Source organism: Drosophila obscura, unplaced genomic scaffold, assembly GCF_018151105.1.
Source record: "Drosophila obscura isolate BZ-5 IFL unplaced genomic scaffold, ASM1815110v1 contig_9, whole genome shotgun sequence".
In the NCBI taxonomy this organism is placed as follows: Eukaryota; Metazoa; Arthropoda; class Insecta; order Diptera; family Drosophilidae; genus Drosophila; species Drosophila obscura.
In genome coordinates, this window is record NW_024542883.1 from 4555829 (window position 1) to 4571463 (window position 15635).

At 40.2% G+C, this 15635-nt stretch overlaps 6 protein-coding genes across 8 annotated transcripts; 3 read left to right on the forward strand and 3 right to left on the reverse strand.

The window, feature by feature from the left end:
• Positions 1-2696: 2696 nt before the first annotated feature.
• LOC111069231 (rab-like protein 3) lies at positions 2697-4329 on the forward strand. Its single transcript, XM_022359203.2, has 2 exons — positions 2697-3305; positions 3372-4329. Exons 1-2 carry the CDS (start codon positions 3218-3220, stop codon positions 4019-4021), a joined length of 738 nt encoding a protein of 245 aa, XP_022214895.1. The 5' UTR covers positions 2697-3217; the 3' UTR covers positions 4022-4329.
• Positions 4037-4746, reverse strand: LOC111069236 (histidine triad nucleotide-binding protein 1). 2 transcript variants are annotated; one of them, XM_022359207.2, is made up of 3 exons: positions 4653-4746; positions 4459-4600; positions 4037-4386 (listed from the first exon to the last, which is right to left on the reverse strand). In XM_022359207.2, the coding sequence occupies exons 1-3, from the start codon at positions 4673-4675 to the stop codon at positions 4117-4119; spliced, it is 435 nt and encodes a 144-aa protein (XP_022214899.2). In that variant the 5' UTR covers positions 4676-4746; the 3' UTR covers positions 4037-4116. The 2 variants fall into 2 exon arrangements, with proteins under 2 accessions (XP_022214899.2, XP_022214900.2); XM_022359208.2 differs by lacking the exon at positions 4653-4746 and having other exon boundaries at positions 4459-4646.
• LOC111069233 (transcription initiation factor TFIID subunit 10) lies at positions 4712-5446 on the reverse strand. The gene is made up of 2 exons (XM_022359205.2): positions 5113-5446; positions 4712-5055 (listed from the first exon to the last, which is right to left on the reverse strand). Exons 1-2 carry the CDS (start codon positions 5359-5361, stop codon positions 4798-4800), a joined length of 507 nt encoding a protein of 168 aa, XP_022214897.1. The 5' UTR covers positions 5362-5446; the 3' UTR covers positions 4712-4797.
• A 108-nt stretch (positions 5447-5554) lies between these two features.
• Positions 5555-6223, forward strand: LOC111069234 (transcription initiation factor TFIID subunit 10b). Its single transcript, XM_022359206.2, has 2 exons — positions 5555-5968; positions 6026-6223. The coding sequence occupies exons 1-2, from the start codon at positions 5615-5617 to the stop codon at positions 6119-6121; spliced, it is 450 nt and encodes a 149-aa protein (XP_022214898.1). The 5' UTR covers positions 5555-5614; the 3' UTR covers positions 6122-6223.
• LOC111069232 (gamma-secretase subunit Aph-1) lies at positions 6180-7101 on the reverse strand. The gene is made up of 2 exons (XM_022359204.2): positions 6635-7101; positions 6180-6576 (listed from the first exon to the last, which is right to left on the reverse strand). The coding sequence occupies exons 1-2, from the start codon at positions 7028-7030 to the stop codon at positions 6253-6255; spliced, it is 720 nt and encodes a 239-aa protein (XP_022214896.2). The 5' UTR covers positions 7031-7101; the 3' UTR covers positions 6180-6252.
• Positions 7102-7453: 352 nt separating this feature from the next.
• On the forward strand, positions 7454-9769 carry LOC111069214 (sorting nexin-21). 2 transcript variants are annotated; one of them, XM_041595909.1, is made up of 5 exons: positions 7454-7550; positions 7671-7879; positions 7946-8086; positions 8325-9015; positions 9075-9769. In XM_041595909.1, coding segments are annotated over exons 2-5 (969 nt in total). In that variant the 5' UTR covers positions 7454-7550; positions 7671-7878; the 3' UTR covers positions 9211-9769. The 2 variants fall into 2 exon arrangements, with proteins under 2 accessions (XP_041451843.1, XP_041451844.1); XM_041595910.1 differs by lacking the exon at positions 7454-7550 and having other exon boundaries at positions 7655-7879.
• Positions 9770-15635: the final 5866 nt, after the last annotated feature.

Consider the following 15635-nt stretch of genomic DNA (forward strand, 5'->3'; position numbering starts at 1 on the left):
AACAAATTATATATACACCTATACATATATATATATATATATATATATATATACATACATATATATAAATATTAAACCAGACAAAAGCAGAAATTTCCTTTGTGTTTTTCTTCAGTTTAAGTATCTTTAGTTAAACAGCGTTACACTGGTCCACACAACCCAAACCCTTGTGCGACAATGTAAGTGTACCCGTCTCTAAAATCCGGATGTACATACATACATACATACATACACAGAGACACAGACGCAAACACAGATACACATTCGCAGACACACTGAAACTGACCACACGAACTGACCAAAATGCAAGTCGTACACTTAAATGTATTATAATGTTAGTTATACATATGTACAACAATATCTGTATATGTACTTGTACTATTATTTCCTAAACTCGAAAGCAGAGATTCGAAAGAAACGTTCTAAAAGCAGCATTCAAAAGCAGCGCAAAGCCATCACGAAAAGCACAAATCAGTAGAAAAAGCGAAATGACGCTGAACAAAACAAAACAAAACAAAACGAAAATAACATAAAATAGGTAACGTAACAATAACAAAAAGAAGAAACCATAAAGATAATGTAGCAGTCCATGTATCTTTATTTTATGGATATGTATGTATGTAATTTATATCGATAAATCAGGCATAAATGCATTTAAAAACCAAACAAGAGCATAAACCGATCGACGAGAACGAGTATATCAGGGGAAGATTAGATTCGGGAATCTGAAAAATTGAATAGGAGAAATCGATTTCATTACAAGGGTATTCACTATAATGTTATACATACATGCATACGAACATACATATATGTATATGTATGTAGGGCGCACGTGAGCGAAAGATCGAGAGGGTCTGGGCAGGTTGTCTGTGTAGAGAAGTGAATAGCGACAAATACAAGATATAGAAATATGCGTTATAGGTACAAGCCACCTAAAATATAGGACAATGTTTAATGTTGATATGAGTTAATCTGGCCACATAGCGTGCGCATTATATGCATATACGAGTATACATAGTACATACAATTCGAGTACAATCCCAATGAGAAGAATAGCCCCAGCAGAATCATTTTAAACGAGTATGCCAGGTGAGCAGGGAAGTACCCCAGACATTTATACATAACCATCAAGAGCACCGCATAGTATGAAGATACCATACGATATATGAATAATTACATAAATAAACGATATACGTACATACTATGAATGGCAAGTATGTACTCCACCTGGGAGTAGAGTAGCCAACTTTCAGTTCAGAATCCATAATACCTACTACACCCACTCAGCACCACAATCGCGGATATCATTTTATGACTCTTTCCGGAGTTTTGTTGTTTATGATAAACTGTTTATAGATGTTTTTTGAATTTTAAATAAATTATATTTACCATATGGCAAAGGCAAATAATACCTAAATAAAAACAAAACGTGCGAATCCATATATGATAGTAATGTATGTATGTATGTTTCAAATGCTAATACAATACGAATCTTGAATTGAGGCTTTCCGGGAAGCGTCGAACGAATGAATATTACTGAATAAACTGCATATATAAACATACTATAATGCAACTGTATTGCAAGACAAGTATATCATTTTATTTCAAAGGCAAATGAATTTAACACAGGCCACACGCCCCAAGACACACACTCCTATAGATACACACACCTATATAGGGTAAGCGGCAAGCGGCAGATCGATCGAACACGGTTCCAGAAGTCGCGCCGTGCCAAGATCCACTGCAAATACCAATGTAAACCACACACGAAACTCAAGAACTAACATATGTGAAATGAAACGAGGAATGTTTATAAACAATAAACAAATGTTTGAAAACTATTAACAGTCGCCTTTAATTTCACTTTATTTCACTACAGAGCTTTTCCCAGAACGCAATTCAAATTCTCCTCTTCGGTGTCGTATCTGGTTGCATTTCCTATCTTGGAGTCTTTTTTGCTGACACATTAGTAACATATAAAACGCGTCGCTCTGGTCTGCTGTATACTCGTATATTGTGCTCTCAATTCTGGAAGTCAGTTTATGAGCTTAAGCCAAAGGCATCGGTCACAGAGCTATCAAGCCATTTTTGTTGTATTATCACGTTTTTTCAATACTTCGGTTTACCTAATACTTTTAATTAAGGGATTACAATGGCTAATCGATCCTATTATCGTCCAATTTCGTATCGGAAACCAGAGCAGCGTTCAAGATCTTTTGATGTCCATGGGTCTATATGTGCATAGGAAAGTGTTCCGCTGCTGCGCTGCCGCCCACGTACAATTGTATAACTGTGATAAACAAACCAATTTCTCATTATCTGTCCCATTTATGCTGATAAGCAGAAGCAGGCTATGCTTCCCGGAATGTTAATCTTTGATAAACAGAGCCTCTTGCATCTCGTATTGAGATTATATTGAGATTCTGAGTTGTGAATTGATGGGTCCATTTGAAGTCAAAAGTCATTGGTCATAGAGTTTTAAAGCGTCATTCGATACGAACGACACGAATTTCTACCACTAACCTCAAGTGATTTTGGTATGGTATTCTAATAAAATACTACAAAAATGATCGGTACTCCAAGAAAATAATATAGGCCCCCAGCAGCATGCAAATAACAAAAATATTTAAAATTACCCACTTAATTGTTTTGTGTTTCCATTAATTTAAATTGTTTACATGAAATATGATTTTTTATTTATTATTGTGGCAAAAAGTATTGCTTGGACACAAAAAAAATATAAAAACAGCGATTTTGTTTGTCACTTCAAGTGAACTTCAAAATTAACATGTCAGTGGAACCGCTTTAAATCGCGAATATGTAATTATATGTAGGTGTAGCTTCTTAATTAACCTTCTTTATTAATGACAACCGAGGACTTTTATAGTACGGTTTACACAATGTTTCTTTTATTATTAAAATATCAAATATGAAGACCGGAGGTATTTTCGCGTTCTCACTGGGTTGAATTTTTTCAAATTGAATATTTTCTTTATTAAAACAATATAAAGCTAAGATCTGCCTAGTTCCTATCTAACAAATGAGAATTAACATTTAGTGTTCACTAAAGTGTCATTTTGAAAATGCATTGGCTAAGCGGGAAAAATTATAATCGAAGTAGGCCACTATTTAATTCCTGGTTGGCACCACAGATCCATATATTCACGACACGACACAATTACAGTTCGTGCTAAAACACAGCCAAAACTGGATTACAATGACACATTTCCAGCATTGGGAGCAGGAATTGCAACGGCTTGAGGAGGACGTGGGCACGGTTCGGATTCTGATACTGGGCGATCCAGGTGAGAATATATAGGCGATAGTCGATGATACATTAACAGTACCTTTACACTTAAACAAATCTTTAGGTGTGGGAAAAACATGTTTGACTAACTTGCTGGCTAACAGCGCGATCACGCCAACACGCTCCTCCCGAACCGTTGCCGACAGCGAATGGACCGTCCAAGCACGTCTGCATGAGTACCCCATCACGGAAAACCTCCCACTTACACCGGAGTGGACGTCGCCCTCCTCATCGGAGCGGTCAAACCAATGGATGTTCCCGAGAGAACCGCCACCCGCTTCAGAAGTGATATACTTCGTAGAGTTCTACGATAAGAACAGCTCAATGAGCAAGTGTCGAGTGGACAGAAATCCCTTGTATAGGAATATAGACGGAATCGTCTTGGTTTATAATATGCAAGACATGCAATCACAGGACCATTTGCACGACTGGATGTACGGTCCACTGCTCGAGATAAGCCAGCACCGCCACAACAAACGCAAACGTATATTAGACCGGCATCATGTGCCCATCCTAGTCGTGGGCACCATGTTGGATAGGCTGCTCAAACGCCCGCTACGTCGCTATGGAACCATTGCCCATCAATTGGGGGCTGAGGAGATATTCCTCAATTGCCTGGATCAACACTCATTTGATGAAAAAACCCGCAATCACGGAAAGGTGCAGAATTTCTTGAACAGAGTCGTCGACTTTAAGATATTTAACCCCAAATGAATACATTACATCACATATGCCATAATATATATTAAGTAGATTTTAGATTTATTGAAATTTATGACTGACTCTTTATCGCCCACGGGGACAAGTTCTTAGCCAGGGGGCCACTGCATTTGACGACCGCCGAGGAAATGCAAGTGCAAATGGTACACCGACTGAGCTCCATGTTGTCCATTGTTGATGACCACGCGATAGCCCTTATCCAGTCCCAGGTCCTTGGCCACCTTGCGGCCGACGAGCATGAGGTGACCCAGCAGCTCGCCATCGCCATCTTCCGACAGGGAGAGCTGAGCAATTGGTTTTCTTGGAATCACCAGAAAATGAGTCGGAGCCTGGGGGGCCACATCATGGAAGGCCACGCACTAGTGTCGTACATTATATGTATATACATATGCCGGTTAATACTCATCATTGCACTTTGTTCCCAAACATACCTTGTCATCCTCGTGGATGAATTTGCATGGTATCTCCTTGCGTAAAATCTTGCCAAAAATGGTATCTTCGCTGGCCGCAGCCGTTTGCGCCTTATCTACCTCGCTAGCCATTCTAGCGAAAGTTGTGGCAAAAGAGCGAGAACTGCAAAAATGATGAAAATATAACTTTTGATTGCACTTGATTGAAAACCGACCTGAAAACACGAACAAAGTTCATCGAAAGCCGGACTGCCAACTGGTAGGAATTACGAACGCGTTAGGGATTTTGTTTCGCTCACAAATGCGTTGTAAACATAAATTTATTACATTTCACTTAAATATATATTACAGTACAATAAACTAAACAAAATATTGAGGCTTTCGCATGGTTATGCCGTGATCGGCCAGAGCTGGAACCAAATCCTCCATGGCCAATGTGTACTTGCGATCCTTGGGGTTCTTCTTGTCCTTGCTGGAGCTGTGTCCGCTGGAGTGTTGAATGTTGGTGGTGCGGGTCTTGCAGTGCTGCAGTGCATCATTGGCAATGTCGGATATGAACTTTTGCGCCGACACAGACACCAAACGCACAATCTGCGGGTCAACCTTTGAGAACCCAGCCTGCAGTCAGAAGAATAGAGTCAAGAAATAGTATTACTCCCTTCTTTCAACACTTACAGATTTAAGCATGTGGACCGTTAGGGCGTCGGGTAAAGTGGGCGTGTAATCCTCTAGCTGTCGTAGCAGTTCATCCACATCAGCCTCTTCGGACGAGGCTGGCCCCTCTTCAACTTCCAAGTCTTCCTCGTCCGATTCCTGGTCAGAGTGCTGCTTAGGACTTGACGGGTGCTCCTCATCCTCCGTGTCAGTCGCAGAGGCCAGAGATTCTGCAGGTGTTAGACTCACATCCTCTCCATCGGAAGCCATAATTAATTGTTAAGTATATATTTTTTATTTTGGGTGTTGTGTTTACACAAATCCTGCAGCGCTGCCACACTTTATGCAGATAAATGGAGTGCAGTGTGACCGCGGGTTGCCCTTAGAAATATACCTAAATATAATGTGAGCGCACAAAAGTATTTTCTGAAAATACCGAATACCAGACGTCTCGTCTCTAACGTGTTTTCTCATCAATATTGTGTCTCCCTGTTTGTGTGTATTTCTTGATATTTATATTAAAATGGTCGGATCCAATTTTGGTATAATCTATGGTCTTACGGGCCCAGCAAACCAAGGAGCCTCGTCAGCTGGCCAGGGAGGAGCAGGCATGGCTGCTGGTGGAGGAGAACGCGACCGCCTTGCAGCCCATCTTAGCGACTTTATGTTGCAATTAGAAGACTACACTCCGTTGATACCCGATGCCGTGTCAGCACACTACCTGAATTTAGGTGGATTCCAGGCGGACGACAAACGCATTGTGCGTCTTATTAGCATTGCAGCCCAGAAATACATGTCGGAGATTATGGACGATGCTCTGCAGCACTCCAAAGCTCGTACGCACATGCAAACCACCAACACACCCGGTGGATCCAAGGTAAGGGAAGAAATTGCCTAACGATCTTTGTTTTCAAAGCTTATCTGTCCCATTCAGGCCAAGGATCGCAAGTTTACTTTGACCATGGATGATCTGCAGCCAGCGCTGGCCGACTATGGCATCAATGTGCGCAAAATGGACTATAGCCAGTAGATCTCTTTGTACAGTAGATCTCTATAAATGTCCTAACCTATTTTAGTTTATTCACAAGTCGAGGAAAAGATGATTCTTTTAATAATAATATCCAGACGCTAACATCTATGTTGTTAATACTAAAACTCTATTCATTGGCATGTTACAAATTTCTTGAAACTGCGCGAGGTTCCGCCTGCCACTCGGAATGCCAGAAGACCTGTGAGAATGGTGATGATGTAGTTGGTCAGCAAAGTAGCCGTGTACAACTCATTGGCATTGAGGAGGGTCAGGAGGGATACGAACAGATGGCTGCCTACGACATAGGCAATGTGCAGATAGTTGTTCGTGTCGCAGGCGTTGAAGAAGATTACGCTCCAGAATGTATGTAGCAGTATGATGGACAGTGCCTGAGCTGCTGAGGTGACAAAGAATAGCTCAGTGCCACTCTTGAGCCCCATGGTTCCGGGTCCACTCTGTGAGAATATATGTTCATTAGCAAACTAAAATCGCCGCCTTCTCTTGCCAACTCACCATATCAGCCAGAACATTGACTAGCGCAAACATGCCGGATATGATTCCGAATCCTAGGCCGGACACGTACGACAGAATATGCTTGTTGTCCGTCACCCGGGTGTCCTCGGCAACGGCTTGCAAGCCCTGTTCCGTGCTGCGTAAAATGCGATAAATTATATACCTGAAGCATTCCTGAAAGACCACCGAGAAAAACACTCCGAATGCCAGTACATCGCGCAGCGGAATCATGGCGAACCACAGCAGCGACGAGAGCAACAGGGACAGCAGCCAGAAAAATGCCGCTGCAATAAGTATGATGATGCGCACCGGATCATTGGCGATGGTGAAGACGAACAGCGCGAACGGAGGACCAAATGCAATAAAAGTGCAGCCAAAAAACTCGGGCAGAGTCATCTTTTATTTTTCTGTTTATATGAATTTTTTCTCCAGTCCGTGGGTGTTTTTGTTTTTGGCAGTAGAGATGGCCTTCCGCCGATAATGACGATATATCGTATAAACTTCGATACAATTTACAGATTTTGTCACACCTCTATTGAAATACCCAGCAAACAAAATAAATGATATCGAAAACGAGTCAAATGCGGGACTTAACTTGACAAAACTCTCGATCGAATCAAATAATATGGGAATATGACACATACATACATACTTTGTAGTTCATTTTGAGGCAGGGAAAGTATCGTTTAAGATAATCGCAAGAAATGGCGTTTTGCGAGACATTTTTGGTCGCTTGTCATCTCTTTTGCGAGCATATTGCGAGTCTCTCGCAAAAGACTCGTCTGTTGGTTTGCTGGGTAGTGCCATGAATCCCGAGTCTTTCCAAAAACTTTGGTGGCGGCCGCTCCACTGGCTTCGCCATCGTCTACGACCCCCTGGACTTTGCCAAGAATTTTGACGTGCCAGATAGTTCCATGTATGTACATTCCCGTATACAGCTAAAATATGCGAATTGGAATTGCATTGTATTTTTGAGCTGGAATGAACGTCTTGGCGCGATAGAGTGTTTTCATAGTCGACTGTGTGCTTTTTTCAGGCACTAAGACAAAGGCGACCCACTTTCCTCTCCGCTCTCTGACATCAATTTTGTTTGGGGCGGGATTAGTCATTGCAATATTGAGTCAACCAACACAACGCAGCTGCACTCTCCCGCACACACCATGCAGTCCAAGTAATATTTCAAAACGAGAAGCGATTCGCACCACCACAGCTGCTGGTAATATTCTTCTGTTCGGATTTCAAATAGTAAGCAAACCTCAATTGGCAGACAACTGTAGCAGAGGAGAGCTCACCTTTTATATCTTTCTTCAGTGCATGCTGTGATGGCCAAACGACTGCTCCCCCATGTACCCTCCTTCGACGATCCTGGTCCCGATGAACTCGACAGCCCAGCCATAGAGGCGGCGGCCCTAGACATACCCCCGCAAGTAACAGATAAGGCACTTCAAAAAGGTTTGACGCTTAATGGTTCACACCATGATGAAACTATACAAGGTGGTCCCGTCCCGCAATGCGCTCTCTTTTCGGAGCTTATTTTGCAAATCAACAAAAAACTCGCTGTGTAAGTGATGAATTCGATTTTTATTAGTGAGAATATGATCTGAAAGAGAGGAACGGGACCACCTTATATAATTTCATCATGGTGCACACTAAGCAGTGCAGTGGGTCTGACTAACGCAGTCTTCCGCAGGTTTCTGGGAGCGTCCCACATCGACCACCACATATGAGCCACCCAGCGAAGGAACTGTGCTGCGCTTTGACATTCTGCTCGCCCACATCATGCCCCCAGACGGGGAGGATGTGAAAATCAAGCGTTATGTGGTCTACGAGCTCACCGTGCGCCAAGACGGCACCGAAGAAGATGCCCAGCCAGCAAAGGTCGAGCGTCGCTATACGGATTTTCGTGAGCTGTATCTGGGACTGAAACGCCGGCACCCGGCTGAGATGGCGAACATGTACTTCCCCAACAAGGTGCTCTTGGGTAATTTCAAGTCCGAGTTGATTGGCGAACGAAGTGCTGCCTTTGAGCAGTTCCTTACGTACGTGGCCGGTCACTCCAAACTGCGCGATTCGGACGAATTTTTGCACTTTCTGCAGAACGACGAACTGAGCCGGGCATGTCAGTTTTTGGACGAGCGTCGCCACGAAGCCATTCCCATTCTCGAAAACTGTTTTCTTCTGCTGAACAAGATCTACATGAATCGCGCACGCCCACTACTTCTGATAATCTGCCGCCTGGTGGCAGCCTGCACTTCATCGCCAGTGCCCCACCACTCCGCCGAGCGCTGGGCTCTATTGGCCCTGAGTCGCTTTGAGACTGTAAGCGACATTGATTTGCTTCCGCTCTATATTCCCCTGCTCCACACCTGTGCTCATCTGTGGTGAGTGCCACAAACTGGGAAACTAAAGGCCCCACTTTAGAGTGTACTTTTTTTTGCAGGTGGCAGCGCGGGCAGGACCAAAAGCACATCACCGATCGACTAACGGACATGTCAAAACAGGGCATCAACACGGCCTACACCGCCAGCCTCATGCAGGCTATACACAAGATCGATCCGCGCACCGAAACCATGTAAATCTCACGTCAGATTATGTATGACATCAGGATCGGTATCCCCTAGCTGCAATTAGATAACTTGTGCAATTATTATTAAGCGTAAAATGATTAGTTAAGCCGTAGTTTTCGCACGTCAATGTCCTATATACACATGTATCTTTGTTGTGTTGTCCCAAGTGGAGTTGTGCAAGTTTAAAATCCGTTTAACCACTAGATGAAAATTCAGTCATAAGGGAACTGTAATTGTAGGACACTTCCATAGCCTTGTGGCTTCATATCAGGGCATTTTTTGCTGCTGTGTCTGCTAGCTCGTTTCCAGCCATGTTTACATGGCTGGGATTCCAAAGTAATGTAAATTTCGGAAAACACCTTTGAAGTAAATTTCGAACTTCACTGGCCTAAAAGGTAGAATTCGACGTGTTTTTTATATCGTTCAATGAGGAGATTGTTTTTTAAACGACCGTAAGGATTCATGTATGGCGATAATTTCAGATGAAACGAGAAGTAACGTGTGAGTCGCTTCTGTTGACGCGACTCTACTTTTTTACCCGTACTCAATATATAAATTTGTAATCTTATGATTTTTGTAGAATTTTAAAATATTTAAAAATATTGGCCCTGAGTCGCTTTGAGACTGTAAGCGACATTGATTTGCTTCCGCTCTATATTCCCCTGCTCCACACCTGTGCTCATCTGTGGTGAGTGCCACAAACTGGGAAACTAAAGGCCCCACTTTAGACTGTACTTTTTTTTGCAGGTGGCAGCGCGGGCTGGACATATTAAAATTTTTTTTTTAGCTACATCTGTTATCTACATCGTCAATGTCGATTACACGTCTAAAATGTAGATTCTACATACACAATGTAGATTTTGAAATACACTTGAGGCCGTGTGATATCCCAGCAAACCAAGCGCTCGCAAATGATATCGCATACGAGTCAAATGTGAGACTTAACCCGACAAAACGCTCGCATTTGGACTAGAAATATGAGACTTGTGTCGTTGAGTTTGTGGCAGTGATTTTATCATTTATGATAGCTCGCAAACGTATCGTTTGAGAGACTTTTGCGATATCGTTTGTGAGACTTTTTTGATATCTTTTGTGAGACTTTTTTGATATTTCTAGTGAGTCGTTTCTGATATCTTTTGCGAGACTTTTTTAGTTTAATCGTATCTTTAATATGGTGGTGGCACACTGATTTTCTGGGGACGGAAGAGGCCGGGGCTAAATTTTGAAATACTCTTGTAGCAGTGTGGCATATCATATGAGTCTGGAAACAAAATTTGGTTGCTGTACCTCTTATAATCTCTGAGATCTAGGCGCAAATCGGGACGGACAGACATACGTACAGATATGGCTATATCGACCGGCTTTTGTTGCTGATCAAGGTCGAAAGGTCCTTCTCTGCGTTAAACACATTCACCACAAATCTAATATACCCCTTAACTCTTCGAGTACGGGTATAAAAAGAGTGGGGTTTGACCGACGCACAGTGGGGCCTTCGTCCATTTCATCTTGCTAAATAAATAAATTCTGAACGAATCAAGATATCTTCATAAAATAATTAGCATTTGAAAGGAAAATCTTTCAGAATTTAGTCTTCAAGATAAAATGGTGCTACAATGTCTAAAAGCTTTACAATAAATAGTCAAAGCTGAACTTTGATTCCCGTGAATATTTGCCTGTTTTGCGGTGCATTATGTGCTAAGCTTTGTTTTTTTTTCCATCGATAAATAAATTTTAATGGTTATTATCACTACATATAATAATTTTATTTTTAATCAAATATAATTTTTTAAAATTTATAAAACTTAAAAAAAAATTTTTTTTTGTAACATATATCTCACATACTTTAAATTTCTATAGAAGAACTATTTTTCGATTTATTTTTAGATATCACAGTCTAATGTCTGAATCATTAAAATATTGACCTCATTTTTGGAAGTTTTTCAACTTTGACTTGACTTTAAAAAAAAGTATATTTTTGTATTCCAAATTGTTTTTATACCCGTACTCAAAAAAGAGTTAAGGGGTATATTAGATTTGTGGTAAAAGTGGATGTGTGTAACGCAGAGAAGGAAATTTTTCCGACCCCATAAAGTATATATATTCTTGATCAGCATCAATAGCCGAGTCGTTATAGCCATGTCTGTCTGTCTGTCCGTCCGTCCGTCCGTCCGTCCGTCCGTCTGTCCGTCTCGATGAGCGCCTGGATCTCAGAGACTATAAAAGCTAGAGGAACCAAATTTTGTTTCCAAACTCATGTGATATCACACTGCTACAAGTGTATTTAAAAATTTCGCCCCGCCCCCACAAAGGACGAAAATCTGTGGCAGGCACAATTTTAAAGATAAAGATAAAACTAAAAACGCAATATCGTAGAGAATGACCATATCTATCAGATTCCCGAATCTGATCATAATTATAGCCAGACTGAAGAAATTAGTTTTCAGTTGTTTCCCCCCGCCCTCACCAGAAAACGACCACCCTACTCATTTTCCTTCTCGCTCGCACACTCTAAATGGTACATGTAGAATCAACATGTTAGTTGTATAATATACATTTTATATGTATATGTATATGTAGATAAAATATGTAGCAAAAAAATGTAAAATGTAAAATATTTTTTTAATTCTAACATTTTAAAAAATTATATGCTCAAAAATGTATATACTGACTCAGTACGGGTATAAGTAGAGTCGCGTCCCTAGTAGCGACTCACACGTTCCTTCTCGTTAAAAGCTCCAGTACCTGTCACTACAAACAATACAAGACTGAGCTCTTTACCTACTAGTCATAGATTTCCAGGCTTTAACTTTGTCTGCGTGTATCCGAGAGATGCTCTTGACTGTTTTAAAAAAAATAAAGTCTAACGCAACTGGTCTAAATGACATAAACACCAAATTTCTCAAACTTTTTCTCACATGTATTATAATGACAATTATCCATATATATAATAAATACTGCTCTAATGACTAATATTATACCCACCCCAAAACCAATTTACAAAGATTATAGACCCATTTCAATTCTTCTATCTTCTATCGGAAGCCTTTGAAAGCTTAATGGCAGAACAGATCAGTGACTTTCGTAAAGCGAACAAAATACTAAAGGAATCAAAGTTAAACTTTTTGTGTGGTGATTGTAAACGGATTGAAGTTTTTTTTTACTACTTTAAGGTCGCTGATTTCAAATCTGATCTCCATTTAGATCGGGTTTTCAAGTTACTGGTATTAATAGCATGTTTGACTTTTTAAAATCAATAAATGTTCAAAATGTCATAACTTTACTCCTCATCAAGCGATATTAAAACTTTTTTCAACCCATTTCAAATACCAAACGCCAATAATCTGGCGGGAACCTTCGAATGATGATGATTGTTATCTTCGTAAAGGTCATGACCCGACCAATCCTGTACCCTAGTGATGGTTCAGAACAACAACAATCTACATATACACGAAATGATCATTACTTACGACAAAATTCTTCTTCACTAAGAACTTTATATGGAAGTCATCTGATCCACTTTGATATTTCTTCTGAACGCCAGCAATTTAATCAGGAGGAGCTTAGTGATTTAGTGAGAGACCTTGGATTTTCTAAAAAAGCATCTGAACTTCTAGCTTAACGATTAAAGACAAAAATCTGTTAACCCACGATACAAGAATTTCATACTACCGCAACAGAGAGAAAAAGTTACTTCCATTCTTTATCGAAGACGATGAATTTGTATATTGTTCAAATGTTCCTGGTTTTTTAACAGTGATGGAGTTAGAGAAGTATGATCCAAACGACTGGCGACTATTTATAGATTATAGCAAACGTTGCCGATTGGCCATTCTAGTAAATCAAATACTAATGCTACCATTGCCTCGGTTTTAGACAAAATAAATTACAACGAACACCGGTGGCCAATTTGTGTGGATCTGAAAATGGTAAATTTTCTTCTTGGCCAACAAGGAGGCTATACAAAACATCCGTGTTTCATTGGTTTGTGGGATAGAAGAGCCAGATCTGAGCACTGGAGTAAAAATGACGGGCCTTCGAAGGATGCTATGGTTCAAGAACAGAAGAACATACAGTGATGAAAAAAAATAATAGAAACGGCAGGCAAATGCACATTTGAAACCAAATATATCAGTAAAATTGGAGTAAATTTTTTACTTGGTTTTCGGGAGAACGGTGCTTTACTTTGGACTTTATTTTGGGCTTCTTTCGTAAGAATTATAAGCTGTGTATGCATGTTTGTGATAAGACCACGTTTTGGGTGGTAAAAATAATAGAAACGCACTGGAATTTTGTTCTTATCTTATTTTGGATCGGTTGGAATCGAATTATGCAGGTAACATTTCATAAACTAATGGTACAAGAATGATGATATGTTAAATAAGTGTTCCTGCGGATCTCGATTTGTTTTTTGCTGTTATTCGTTTCAGAATGGGTCGCGGCCTACATTGTACCGATATTAAAAGTTGAAATTTCATAACTCTTAGATATGAAGGCAATGTCAGATATAGCCACAATTCTAAAATGTTCAAAAAAAATGTTTTCAGAGAAACGAGGAAGAAAGCGCGCAACATCGGTGAACTTAGTCAGGCACCTTGTTAGAAAATAAATAAATTGAAAAATTTGGCGAAGAGGCATTTATTGCGTAAACATTGGAAAAATGTGTTGTGGTCGGTCGAAACCAAGATCAAATTAGTTTGGGTCTGATGGGAAACGACATGTAAGACGCCCTAAGAATACTACCCACGACCCAAAGTAGTATATTAAAACAGTTAAGCATGGTGGTGGTAACATCATGTTGTGGGTATGCTTTTCCCATTCGGGTAGGTAGGTCCGATAGGTCCAATACATTGGAGAATGGAAAAAATGTATGCCACCCACCACGTAGACATACTCGTCAGCATAATGCTACCTTATGCTAAAGAGGAAATGCGAATAAAATGGGAGTTTCAGCAGGATAATGACCCGAAACATTCTTCAAAGCTGGCTAAGAAATGGGTCATGGACAAAGAAGTGCCCTTGATGGAATGGCCTTCGCAGTCACCAGACCTAAATCCAATAGAGCACCTTTGTGAGATATTAAAGAAGAGGATTGGTGGGAAGATTTGTGGGAAAAAGGAAAGCCCGAGTGGCTTTCCATTGAACCATCAATTTGTGCCGATTTGGTGGATTCCACGGGACGTCGATGCACCATAGTTATTAAAAATGGCGGTGGCACAACTAAATAATAAAGTAAAAAACTAAATTAATAGCCTTTGAAGCTACAAATCTGTTTTCCATAGCTTTAAGATGGGCGTTTCTATTATTTTTTCCAGGCCTAAAAGTTCATGTGTACATATTATATGAAAATAACAAACATAAGAATATTTTGATAACATTTTTTTTTTCTGTTATGAACAAATTAAAACAAACGCAGCAAAAGTTTTTTGAAATTTTGACATTTTATTGTAGTTGTGACTAGCGTTGTGATTAGCGTTCTGAGTAGCGTTGTGACTAGGAAATTAACATAAAAGTTGCGATCCTGTTTAAATGCATTAAAAACAAAGTATTAAAAAAAAAAGAAGAGTGAAAAAATGTTGTTAAAATAGTACAAGAAAGTTACTTTTCGTGCTTTGGCGTGCGCGAATTTTTCTATTGTCTTGGATAAGTAAAGCTGAGTATCTCATTTTCAATAGACAATACAGCCAAATAGTTCAAACTATCTTGTCACATCGTTGATCTTAGGTACGACTTTATAAGTTTTACTTCTGAAAAACTGCGCTCGCTACTGGCAACATTTACTGGCAAAGTTAGCAAAATTCTAAGAGATATCCAAACATTGGGAAATACATCTGTATTTTTTTTTTTTCAACGATATATTGAAGAGTTTCCAATGGCCATTTAATGGTTTCAGGTGTGATACTCCGTAATTGTTTTAACTCTTCATACAGCTCGAACCCATTAACATCCGAGTCCTCTTGAGTTGTGAGAGCGGTGCTCAACTCATGACATCTTGACAACAAAATAGTGTCCTTTTCAATCGATGCTGGGAATTCTTGCAATTTTGAGTAAGGAGAATTAAGAGTTAGTTGTATAATTTAATATGGCGACAAACCACGTGGCGACAAAACAAGCAAACAGCTGATAGGGGCAACTACGAGTCGCTTGCTGGTCTGGTAACACTGAGGTTACGATAATGACACGTCGACTCGATATTCTGGCAACTTCGAAGCTTCGAAACGACGCGTAAAATGTAAATATTAAATAATTATAAACACATTGGCCAAGTAGCCAAGTAGCCAAATATATGCTCGGCAGCCGAGCAGAATAAGATGTCGAGAAGTGCTCTTTGAATATTCCTTTAAACCTAGTCACTAACCATACAGTATATAGATGTGCCAGTTCATACGCCGAACGTGTCGCAGCTGAGTTTTCTGTCCCAGGTCCCCAGGTCTTCG

What these genes read in the sequence shown, in the direction of transcription:
- LOC111069236 (XM_022359207.2), bottom strand. Translation starts at nt 4,675, where the DNA reads ATGAACTTTGTTCGTGTTTTCAG. An exon ending in AACTTTGTTCGTGTTTTCAG is followed by an intron (nt 4,601 to 4,652) that starts GTCGGTTTTCAA and finishes TCATTTTTGCAG; the next exon opens with TTCTCGCTCTTTTGCCACAA. An exon ending in TCATCCACGAGGATGACAAG is followed by an intron (nt 4,387 to 4,458) that starts GTATGTTTGGGA and finishes GTACGACACTAG; the next exon opens with TGCGTGGCCTTCCATGATGT.
- LOC111069232 (XM_022359204.2), bottom strand. Translation starts at nt 7,030, where the DNA reads ATGACTCTGCCCGAGTTTTTTGGCTGCACTTTTATTGCATTTGGTCCT. An exon ending in TCAATGTTCTGGCTGATATG is followed by an intron (nt 6,577 to 6,634) that starts GTGAGTTGGCAA and finishes ATATTCTCACAG; the next exon opens with AGTGGACCCGGAACCATGGG.
- LOC111069214 (XM_041595909.1), top strand. An exon ending in AGATAAGGCACTTCAAAAAG is followed by an intron (nt 8,087 to 8,324) that starts GTTTGACGCTTA and finishes AGTCTTCCGCAG; the next exon opens with GTTTCTGGGAGCGTCCCACA. An exon ending in CACACCTGTGCTCATCTGTG is followed by an intron (nt 9,016 to 9,074) that starts GTGAGTGCCACA and finishes TTTTTTTTGCAG; the next exon opens with GTGGCAGCGCGGGCAGGACC.
- LOC111069231 (XM_022359203.2), top strand. Translation starts at nt 3,218, where the DNA reads ATGACACATTTCCAGCATTGGGAGCAGGAATTGCAACGGCTTGAGGAG. An exon ending in TCTGATACTGGGCGATCCAG is followed by an intron (nt 3,306 to 3,371) that starts GTGAGAATATAT and finishes ACAAATCTTTAG; the next exon opens with GTGTGGGAAAAACATGTTTG.
- LOC111069233 (XM_022359205.2), bottom strand. Translation starts at nt 5,361, where the DNA reads ATGGCTTCCGATGGAGAGGATGTGAGTCTAACACCTGCAGAATCTCTG. An exon ending in CGGTCCACATGCTTAAATCT is followed by an intron (nt 5,056 to 5,112) that starts GTAAGTGTTGAA and finishes TTCTGACTGCAG; the next exon opens with GCTGGGTTCTCAAAGGTTGA.
- LOC111069234 (XM_022359206.2), top strand. Translation starts at nt 5,615, where the DNA reads ATGGTCGGATCCAATTTTGGTATAATCTATGGTCTTACGGGCCCAGCA. An exon ending in ACACACCCGGTGGATCCAAG is followed by an intron (nt 5,969 to 6,025) that starts GTAAGGGAAGAA and finishes TGTCCCATTCAG; the next exon opens with GCCAAGGATCGCAAGTTTAC.